Source organism: Rhinatrema bivittatum, chromosome 5 (genome assembly GCF_901001135.1).
Source record: "Rhinatrema bivittatum chromosome 5, aRhiBiv1.1, whole genome shotgun sequence".
NCBI lineage: Eukaryota > Metazoa > Chordata > Amphibia > Gymnophiona > Rhinatrematidae > Rhinatrema > Rhinatrema bivittatum.
The window spans coordinates 13,481,078-13,492,969 of NC_042619.1; the positions used below are offsets into that span (position 1 = coordinate 13,481,078).

Here is an 11,892-nt window from a genome sequence, read left to right on the forward strand (position 1 = left end):
GTAGTAGCGCTTTCGGATCCGTGCTATTCTGACACTTCTGACCCTGTGACATGTGTGAGAGTTTTTTGGTTTCTCTGAGGCTGCAGGACTCAGACGGGGAAGAGTCTGCACTACATGAAGATTAGTGCTCAACAGGCAGGAAAGCTGGCAGGGGGAGCCCACTCGGGCCATTGAACCAGCTGCGAAACTCTTGGTAGCCCTGGCTGCATCCTTCCAGCCCCGAGGCTGCCTTGTAGCAATGGCTAATGGTGGACCAGGCATGGGCGGCTACCACTGGCCCAGCCAGCCTCCTCCCTGTCTTCCCCCTGTACAGGAAGACCCTGGTCACCTCTCCCCTGCACAGCTTCAGGACCTCCTGGGACGGCCTCTGTCACTAATCCTACCTTTTAAACGTAAGATTTTATGAATAACAGATCGGCAGGCTCTTATCTTTCAGCTCTGCTTCTCTCAGCCCCTCCGGTCTTCCCCCCGGTGCAGGCAGCCCTGGATGTGGGCCCGGGCTCCTGCCACGGTTTCTTGATATTAACGCAGCTGTAGGGCAGTGCTAACATTGCTTCTGCGAGGAAACGTGAAATGGATGGAAAATGCACCCAGTTTGCTGTGTTTTGCAACCCCCAACTAAAAAAAAAATAAGTAGAGAAACCATGGAGAGACCTGGCTTGGAGAATGCTGTGCAACATAGATTTGTATATGGGGTGGGGAACGGTGGATTTGGGTGTTCCTGTCATTAAAATCATCCATTGTACCTGAAGACTGGAGGATGGCTAATGTAACCCCAATATTTAAAAAGGGCTCCAGGGGCAATCCGGGAAACTACAGACCGGTTAGCCTGACTTCATCAGTGCCAGGAAAAATAGTGGAAAGTGTTCTAAAACATCAAAATCACAGAACATATAGAAAGACATGGTTTAATGGAACAAAGTCAGCATGGCTTTACCCAGGGCAAGTCTTCCTCACAAATCCGCTTCACTTTTTTGAAGGAGTTAATAAACATGTGGATAAGGTGAACCGGTAAGAAACATCCCATGCTGGGTCAGACCAAGGGTCCATCAAGCCCAGCATCCTGTTTCCAACAGTGGCCAATCCAGGCCATAAGAACCTGGCAAGTACCCAAAAACTAAGTCTATTCCATGTTACCATTGCTAGTAATAGCAGTGGCTATTATCTAAGTCAACTTAATAGCAGGTAATGGATTTTCGGAAGGCATTTGACAAAGTTCCTCATGAGAGGCTTCTAGGAAAAGTAAAAAGTCATGGGATAGGTGGTGATGTCCTTTCGTGGATTGCAAACTGGCTAAAAGACAGGAAACAGAGAGTAGGATTAAATGGGCAATTTTCTCAGTGGAAGGGAGTGGGCAGTGGAATGTCTCAGAGATCTGTATTGGGACCCTTACTGTTCAATATATTTATAAATGATCTGGAAAGAAATATGACGAGTGAGGTAATCAAATTTGCAGATGACACAAAATTGTTCAGAGTTTAAATCACAAGCAGATTGTGATAAATTGCAGGAAGACCTTCTGAGACTGGAAAATTGGGCATCGAAATGGCAGATGAAATTTAATGTGGATAAGTGCAAGGTGATGCATATAGGGAAAAATAACCCATGCTATAATTACACAATGTTGGGTTCCATATTAGGTGCTACAACCCAAGAAGAGATCTATGCGTCATAGTGGATAACACATTGAAATCGTCGGTTCAGTGTGCTGCGGCAGTCAAAAAAGCAAACAGAATGTTGGGAATTATTAGAAAGGGAATGGTGAATAAAACAGAAAATGTCATAATGCCTCTGTATCGCTCCATGGTGAGACCGCACCTTGAATACTGTGTACAATTCTGGTCACCGCATCTCAAAAAAGATATAATTGCGATGGAGAAGGTACAGAGAAGGGCAGCCAAAATGATAAGGGGAATGGAACAGCTCCCCTATGAGGAAAGACTAAAGAGATTAGGACTTTTCAGCTTGGAGAAGAGACAACTGAGGGGGGATATGATAGAGGTGTTTAAAATCATGAGATGTCTAGAACGGGTTAATGTGAATCGGTTATTTACTCTTTTGGATAGTAGAAAGACTAGGGGGCACTCTATGAAGTTAGCATGGGGCACATTTAAAACTAATCGGATAAAATTCTTTTTTACTCAACGCACAATTAAACTCTGGAATTTGTTGCCAGAGGATGTGGTTAGTGCAGTTAGTGTAGCTGGGTTTAAAAAAGGATTGGATAAGTTCTTGGAGGAGAAGTCCATTACCTGCTATTAAGTTCACTTAGAGAATAGCCACTGCCATTAGCAATGGTTACATGGAATAGACTTAGTTTTTGGGTACTTGCCAGGTTCTTGTGGCCTGGTTTGCCCTGTTGGAAACAGGATGCTGGGGATGATGGACCCTTGGTCTGACCCAGTATGGCTTGTTCTTATGTAGCCCCACCCAACCTATAAGTTGAGCATTCCAGGGCCCTGAACCCTCCTAAGGTCAGTATTGATGGGAGTTGTGGGGGATGTTTTTTTGTGGTATGGCTGTGTGTTTGTAAGTAGTGGAAGTGGTTGTGATGGTGTGGGTGTGTGTATGTATGTATGTGTGTGTCTTGGGTTGTCTTGTGTTGTTGGGGATGTAGGTGGGTTTTCTAGGGTTAAACTCTGTATAAACAGAGTTGGGGGTATAGTTGGGGGGGGGGGAGTGTGTGAATTAAGAAACTTAGTTCACTTCCCTGTCCAGGGTGGAGGGACAGGTATGGGTGTATGTTGTGGGGGTCTATAGGATATGCATGTATGGAGGACTGGAGGGAGTGGTGAATGTGTGGCAGTGACTTTGTAAGTATGGGGAAGGTGGTGTTGAAGTTGCTTTTTGCTTTCCTCCATCTTTAGCTGCTTCAGTTATTTTTTTCCTGTGTACCTGCCCCAGAGAGCTGGAAGGGTGAGGGGAGCTCTTGGAACACAGCGCTGGTCAGCATTCAGCAGCTCACAACAGTTTCCCTCAGAAAGCTATGGGGTTGTTTTTGTTTGTTTGTTTTGAAGGCTCAATTCTCTGAAAAAACTGAGCTGTTATTTTCCGGTTTTCACACTCTTCCAAGATATTCGCGTTCTCATGTGCAGGTAAATTTTAATTTGTCCCTTTTTTTTGGAAAGTTATTGTGACTGCAGACGGACATTGATCCCTTGTGTATATAATGCTTTCCCATATGTTGGAAGGTGTATGCACCACCACAGTCCGTGTCTGGAAATGGTGTGAGCTTTGCTGTTTTCTGCCTCGTGCACAGGAATCCTCCCAGTTTCACAAGTTTCTCACAGGTCCCTCTGTCCTGGCAGCCCCATGGAGCTTGTCAGGAGGCTGCCGGGGGACACCGGAGGGAGGCTCGCAGAACTTGTATTCTCAGCTTGCATTTTCTTGTAAAGGCTTTCTGTCTTAGAGCTGTCTAGCTGCTCCTAAAGCCTCTAAGCTTGGTGATGTGGATGTTTTGTTAACAAAATATAAATAAGAGACCTTGTGTTCCTTTTTTGCCTTCTCCAGGGTCTGTGGAGATGATGCGATGGATTTTGCTCTGTGTGTTGGCTGCTTCCATAGAATGTGCCCTCAAAGACTTCATGAACGTCTGCATGGATGCCAAGCACCATAAATCTGAGCCAGGGTATGAGGACAAACTGCATGGTCAGGTAAGAACCCTTCTTCACTAAAGCCAGGGTCCTTCATCTCTCGGAGGTGAAGGAAATGCCAAATAAAACCCCATTGATGTCAGTGGAAATGTTTGTTTATTTAGGCCATTTTATATATCAAGTGAAGATCACAGCAGTTTACATCATGACCTAAATATTATAGGTAGCCAATTACGTTCAGTTGATGCGTTCATATATCATGCATTTTAGCGGAAAGCACATACATTGACTAAGGTGGTAGGGGGAAGAGGGATACACAGAGGGATAAGGTAGCACATTTAACACAAGGTGCCAGAGGGATGTGTAGAGAGAATCAAATATATGTATTTGGGCTGGGTTGGAAAGAAAAGTGGTATTGAGTTCTTTAGTTAGGTTCTGTAATGAATTTGTCCATGAAGGAGCAAATACTGATTTCAGAAAAGCTTTTTAGGTGTTAGGCATTTTGAAATAACCACGTTTTAAGGTCACGTTTCACTTTCTTTGTTTCAGTGGTCAGGCGTAGAGTCTGGGGTAGAGAGTTCCATAGACTCGGGCCTGCAGTGGAGAACATACGGTCTCTTGTGCATTCTGTAATGATGGCACAGCTACTAATCCTTTATTATGAGATCTTAGTGGTCTCTGTCGCTTGTATGGTTGTATCGCCACCCCTACCAGGCTGGGGTTGTCAGAATGTAGGGAAGAATGTATTAAGGTTAAGACTCTTTGTGCTGGATTCGGGATTGTGTTGGTAGCCAATGCAGAGTTATCAGTGATTGCGAGATGTGATTGAGTTTCCTGGATCCTGTTAAGAGTCTAGCTGCAGCGTTTGTGGTTTGATGGTAACCGGTTTTGGAAGTGGTGTTGGCCTGATAAGCACGCATGGGTTGGTACCGGTCGTATTGGTGGAGATCAAATGCTACAGGTGTTGAGAACAACAGCACACTAAGAATGGCTTGGCAGCAGCCACCTGTCAGCATGCTTCTGAAGTCCTGGGTGGTGGTGGATCCAAGTTGGGTCTGATCACGTGCCATTTTCCTGTCAAAGGAGAAGGGCCCATAAGTAGACTAACGAATTGTCTGAGCTGACTCTGAGTTCTTGGAGAACCTTGAGTTGGGTATCTTACTGATTGCTGATGACAAAACTATTCACCCTGGGGTTTAAGATGATGACGACCAGCAGGCTGAGGGTGTTCCAGGAGGTCATTATCTCTAACGAGAGCAAGGTAACTTTCCAGCATCACTTTTTTTGTCCTCTCTATAGCTAGGATGAAAAGGAAGGTCCAAGTCAAGAACTGAATAATGGCTCCTCCTTGGCTAAGGTCCAAGCATAGGGTTTGAACCGCGAGCCGAAGATGTTCCTTCCCCCCCCCCACTGCTGGCCTCTTGGCTAAGATTGAGAACCTGGTCAATCTGGGGCGTTAGCCTCCTCCCACCTGACCACACTGGAGGCATCAAATGTTTGGACCTTGGTCAAACGAGAGCACGAGCCCTCTTATTTTTTTATGCGACCCTTTTGAATTAACCTTCCTCCTCAGTTTTTTTTTTAATGTTATCACAGGGCCTGTCTTCCGCTCTTGAGGGTGGCAGCACGTGATTTGATCGAGTCGTGTCATGGTACATCCCATGAGCTCAGAGTGGCTGAGTTAAGCTGCCACACGTAAGGCGTGCAGGTAGCTGGGGCCCCGTGTCGTGTGATGATCTGGAGGACCCCTCGGAGCTGCTGCTGGCGGTCCTTGTGGCTCAGCTTTGCTCTTTCCGGCTGTGCTACATCATGGGCATTCGGGCAGCCAGCACCGGCTCGCTGGGTTCCACTCCTCTTACCCTCTCAAGGCTCCCGAGATGCCGTGGCTGATCTCCTCCTTCCTGTCCACCGCTGCCCAGGGGCCACTGTTCTCCATCCTGTCAGGAAAAGGAGCTGGGTTTTAATGGATCCGTGATTCCGGCTTAGGTTGAGTCAGCCCTGGCTCTACCTCATTTGTATCCGTGCACTTCAAGTTTTGCTAAAAAAAACAACAAAAAAAAAAAGCAGGGCTGGCTCAGCATGGCCCTGATGACCCCAGGCCAGGTAACCCTACCTGAGCGTGATGCTGACCCTTCCCCCTCACCTGCAGAAACCTTGCTCCATCGTGCATTCCTTGTGTTTAGTGCTCTGAAACCCGCTCTGTTCCTTTCCAGTGCACCCCCTGGAAGAATAATTCCTGTTGTACGCCAACACCAGCGCGGAGGCCCACGAAAGTGTCCTATCTGTACGGCTTCGACTGGAACCACTGTGGGGCCATGACAAGGCTTGCAAGAAGCACTTTATTCAGGACACCTGCTTCTACGAGTGCTCGCCCAACCTGGGGCCCTGGATCCAGGAGGTGAGGACGGAGGGGCGTGGGAGGCGCCTGCGGGACGTGTTGGGGAGAAAAGCTGAATCCAGCTAAGCCTGCTGCTTTCCTCTCTGGGTGGTTGTAGTGGGATGCCCAGCATTGAAAACGGCGCCCGTCTTCCTAACGTGCAGCGGGCTGCGTAAAAATGGAGGCGCGAGGGAGAACTGCGCATCCTTAGCCCTCGAATGCAGCGGGTGCCCGTTGTATGAGCGTCCGATTTTATCTCACTGCTTCTGGCTGATTCTGATTATATTCGTTATAGTCGCAACTCCAATGTAATCCTATGTTTAATTGGCAGCCAATGCGGGCTTGTAAAATCGGGCTATGCGGTCTGCGGCCAGTGCCGGATAGAACCTGGGCTGCCATATTTTGTAGCATTTTCCCATGCACTGTATATTACTATCTGTTATATTTCTGATATTATTATTGGGGGGCAAGTGTAGGACGGGAGTTATCTCCGCCCGTGCCATTGGACGATGGCTTTGACTATAAATAAACCGAATTCTGATGCCGGTCCTCCTCCTGCCCTTCTTGACCGGACACCGTGCTGACTCGTCCCTTGGCCTTGTGCCGCCCTGTCCTGGTTGCAGGCCCCTGTAGATAGGCCCAGTTGATGATGATGATGATGATGTCATGCAGGTGGACAGCAGCTGGCGGACAGCGAATCTTGGACGTCCCCTCTGCCAAGAGGACTGTGAGAACTGGTGGCAGGACTGCAAGGACGACCTGACCTGCAAGGAAAACTGGCACAAGGGATGGAACTGGACGTCTGGTGAGTGGTCAACCGGCAGGAGGGTTTCCTGGTTTTTTCCTTCATGTAGCTATGGTCTTGTTGTTCTGTTTTTGTGTTTCATGGAAATAATTGGGTAAAGCCAGGCCTGGCTCACCCTGTTGAGTTAGGATGGGGCTGGCTGGGAGTCCTAAATTGCCACATGCGTTGGTCCTGTTCCCATGAAGGGCTGTAGACGGAACCAGCCGTGTTGGTCCATTGGGGAAGTGGGCTCTCCCCAACCCCTTAGAGTGGTGGAGGGACGGCTTCCACATGGCAAAGGGGATAACTTCCTTCTTTATCCTGCAGCTAAGAAGGAGATGAACTATACTGGGCGGTAAACCATGGGAATGGCACGCTTAAAACTGTTTTACATGTGGAAAGGCACTTTACGTGTGTAATTGGGCTACGCTAGTATGTTACATTTACACACGTAATTCTTCTGAAAATGAACCCAATGTGTGTTTAAAAAAATATATTGAACATTATTGCTACCTAATGATGCCGCTCCAACATTGAAAGTCTCAATGTGCGCTGTGTGACCTTGGCTGCTTTAATTTTGTTTGCAGAGTTTAACACGTAGATTGGAGATGGCCAACCTCTTTGTTTTTTTTTTTCTCAGGGCAGCTAAAAATGTGCAAATTAATCTTTCTTGAATGAATTGTATGCCGATATCTCATGCACACGGGGCCTGATATAACACAGGTTTTTACTCCTGTTGGAGAACACGCTTTTCCTCCGTACGTTAACCCTGGCATTTGACAGGGATTTTAACATGGAAAATATTTGTACTAAAACAGTAAAATCTAGCATTAAAATCTAGTATGCAAATCCCATGGGAAAGAAGGCATTTGCTACTCCCCAGCATTACAGGGAGGTGCATTAAAGGGCAGACAGCTTAAAGCACGTTTTCTTAACCCAGAAATATAAACGCCTGGGTCCGAGGTGGAGTGAGCTCACATATATCTGGTGGCCATGTTTTATACTATTGCTGTGCCCAGGGTGGTGGGGTCTGGCTGCTTCTGCCTCGCATATACTGGTGCTCCACGATTAGGATCGGCTGAAGATGCAGGGCTGCCCTCGCTTTGCTCGGAAAGATTTATTTCTTCTTAGAAGGTCCAAGCTGGCAGTTCCCAAGGGCCTGAGAGCCAAGAATCTGATTGGGACTGCTCTACCCAAACCCAGGGATTATCAGCTCCTCCACTCTCCTCAAGAGGCTGCCATGGCTGATGTTCAGGATAACCCACTTATTTATTTATTTATTTAGAAATTTTTATATTCCGCAGCCTCCATGAAACTGTTCAGCGTGCATTACAATAAAACAATCATAAAACACATGTACAGGACATTAAAGACGAAGAAAACCTATACACACAAACAATCTAAGACTTTGTTTATAAAAATGACACTACCTCATGGAAAAGCTTCCTCCAGAAAGCAATGCTTTTAATGCCTTTCTAAACATTTTGAAATCAGGCTGCAGTTCCATTCAGTTGGTACTGTACAGGAAAAAAAAACCCGCTCTCTTGTTGGGACCCATTTAAATCTTTTAACTGGAGGGATGACTAATAATTGAGTACCTTCGGATCTCGGAGCGCGACCTGGAACATAAAATGCAGCGTAGTCTCTCAAGACGCAAGGAGAAAGAGGTGTTCAAAAGTTTAAGAATAACAGTTAGTAGCTTAAACCTGCCCCTCCATTTAATTTGGAGCCTGTGCAAATCCTTTAGAACTGGGGTTCTATGTTCCCTTCTAGAATTCCCCGCTATAACTCGGGCAGCTGCATTCTGCGCGCAATTGCGTTGCTCGCAATAGTTTACCCGGAAGCCCTATATAGAGGGTGCTACAGTAATCCAGGTAACTTAGTACCAAATAGTGGACGATTGACCTGAAAAATATTGGAGGTAACCGGATTTTTAGGGGTCGTATCGGCTTAAGTGCATAGAGGGCAATCTTCATAACATGACAAATTTTGTTGTTTCATTGGTAAGCAAGAGTCTAAAAAGAATCCTAGACTCTTTATCTCTCGAACCCTAAACTGCCTCTAAATCTAACTTTTCTGCCCTGTTTTTTTTTTTTGTTTTTTTTTTTAATCTTCTCAGACTGCAGGATTTGCACCTCCTCTTCCATCTGCTGGAGACAGAGAAATACTGAGGGACTGCAGGTGGTGCACCAGGTTAAGTGACGGTGTGAGTGAAACTTTCTCTGTCTCCATCGCTGGAAGGGAGGCAAAACCCAGGAGTCTGGAATGGAACTGAAAGCGTTTTAGTAACCTCATCTCCTTTTGATTCTTGGGCTCAGCATCTTTATTCCTACCTGCAGAATCTTTTTTTCTTCATATTCAAAAATAGACAGTGATTAAGCAACCTTACCTGTAATTGTTTAACAATTTCCTGTAATTCAGCTTCTGGTATTTCCCCCACTAAGATGACGTGGCAAGAAAAATTAAATGGTCCTGCATACATAAAATTTTAACATTGAATAAATAGAAGGTGGCTCCTATGGGAGCCAAGTAGAGATTGAACGGCAGTGATGGTAATGCTGAAGCCTGCTGCACACCCCACTTAATTTTGTGCCAGACAGAGTATTTCTGTCCAGTCTGGACTCCTTGCACGCTGTTGGTCAAGTATGACCGAAACCAGTTGAAAACAGAACCTCCTATACCATTGGAAAGTAATGTGCTCAACAAGATGTCATGATGAAGGGTGTCGAAGGCCGCGGACAGATCCAGCTGGCCCAAGATGCCAGAGCAACCTTGGTCCGAGCAGCCCAGTACGGTATCCATCACAGATAAGAGCGCGGTCGAATGATTCTTATGAAAACCAAACTGATACACATCCAGTAGCTTTCTGTCACAACGCAAAGTCCTCTAACTGACCTAATACAACTTTTTTCCATGATTTTTGCTCTGTGGTAAATTCAAGATGGGGCAATAATTAGCCAACTCAATGGTAGGCAAATTATCATCTTAATTGGCCTTACTATGGCCTGTTTCCATATATCTGGGAGGAAACAGTCACTCAATGACCTATTAATCATTTTTTTCAATACTCCAAAAGTTGGTCACCTAAATGTTTTTTATGATATGAAAAGGACAAGGGTCCAGTGTTGAGGAGGTCAACTTTAAAGCCATGGCTTTAGATTCCACTTCCTTTGACAGCAAATCAAACTCTAACCATTGAATTTGGGCAGAGTTTTTATTTACACAAGAGGGATCTTTTGAAATGGATTTTATTTATAAAAAAAAAAAAAAATCAGTTAACAAATCGCAATCTTGAAAATCAGTCTTACCTATGAGAGGTTTTGTAGTTGGTGGTTGAACAAGCCCTTAGAATTATTTGATACTGATAATCGATTGCTCAGGTTTAGAACAGCATTCTCAATAAGTTTTCATTGCCTTCTCATAGGCATGTAAGGATGCCTCATCTCTTCTCTTTCTCCATTGTTTCTCAAGTTTCCTGACTAATTTCTTCACCTCAGCAATGCCCTGTCTATACCAGGCTGCACATTTTCCCTTTTCCTGCACATTAACCTCATCATATGGTACTGAAAACGAGGACTGCCGTTTCATTAATAGACAGCTTATCTCAATTAGCAACATCCGCCTCTTCCAACCAACATTGCTTAAATAGGTCACTATTCAAGTTTGAACCCCTGTATTTCTTTTCCCTTGGGGTTTCTCTATTTTCTTCTGATTATAAGGTAAGCCCAATCAAGAGTGATCAGACCATGGTACATCCCTCGTAAATATATTCTTCAAGTGACAATGGTCGCAATCTCTGCCTAATACAGGTCAAGGGTATGCCCTGCCCTGTGAGCTGGTTCAGTGATTCATTGTCTCATCGACAACAGCAACTGGAAATCCTGCGTCCCAAAAAAATTAGAATCCTCGAAATGTAGATTGACATCGGCAATAATTATGAGGTTTTTTAGACCTCAGTGCAAGGCTACTCAGAAAATCATTTAAAAGGTGCAGGTTATTTGACTTATAACCAGGAGGAAAATAAACTGTGCAAATAATCCAACTGTGAACTTTAATCAAATCTGCTTCAATTGGTGAAAAATATTCCAAGGTCAGTCTGCTATACACAGTAAACCTGTACAGGTAGGAGGTTTAGAAATCTATAATCCTACCAACTAACTCCTTCTCTAAATAGCTAGAGTATGTAAATAAATCGCACACAGCTACTCTCGGTGAAGTCAGACATTTTCATACACGGAACCAGTACCCAATATATGAAATATTAGGTCCAGTTTCCTCAGTATAATCTTTGGCCATTCCATCTCTTCTTATCCAATCTTTCAAAACTTTGTCACTGCATGAAAATGTGTACTTCTCAAAATCTATCGTTGAGATCCATCCTGAAGTTCCACGTCTTCTCAAAGAAAAGCTTCCAGTCTCCAGGTTCCTCCTTTACACGCAGCCCGACGCGGCGTCGGTGTTTCAAACTTCTGACTGCTTCAGGGGTGCACAAATCAGCCACTCTCCAGACGGAGACCTGTGCGTGCAAGGACGTTATTTAGATAATGCCCAGCGATAACCAATCAGCACGCGGTATCTTGTGCAGGGGATAAATGTTTGTTTTGGGGAGTTTTTTTTTCTCCTCTCATGGATTGCTTGATTCATTTAATTTGTGAGAAAAAAAAACCAAATCTAGCAATTTTAAAAAACAAAACAAAACCTGAAAAGCGGCCAAAAATTGAAAATGGGGGCTCCTGCCTGCCCAGAAAATTGATGGGGACAGAATGCCCCCGGCCCCCACTTAGTCTAGAGAAGATCCCACCAGTGAGTTCTAGGCCCAGGCCGAAGCCTTGGCCTTGCGTAGCCTGAGATCACGGTGACCTACCACACCCTTGGCCTATATAAGGCCAACACCTCTGCCAATCCAGTCCCGACGCCGGGGCCTCTGCATAGGCGGAGCACGGACCAAGGCCCGATGCCGGGGCCTGGCGCCGTCCAATGGGGAGAATGTGCTGGAGTTAATTAACTCCGATGTAATCCCAGCGGATGGCATCGGAAGTCAAAGGGAGCACGCAAGGCCCGGGCTCTGGACTTGACTTGAGGCCCCAGAGTCGGGCCCCGCCCTGAGCCATCTCACAGCATCAAGCCTGGATCCAGAA

General features: G+C 45.6%; 1 protein-coding gene across 1 annotated transcript; it reads left to right on the top strand.

The window, feature by feature from the left end:
• Window positions 1–140: 140 nt before the first annotated feature.
• Window positions 141–6,873, top strand: LOC115091707 (folate receptor alpha-like). The gene is given in 5 exon segments (XM_029601864.1): window positions 141–392; window positions 3,511–3,653; window positions 5,807–5,909; window positions 5,912–5,991; window positions 6,643–6,873. Coding segments are annotated over 5 exon segments (711 nt in total). The 5' UTR covers window positions 141–238.
• Window positions 6,874–11,892: the final 5,019 nt, after the last annotated feature.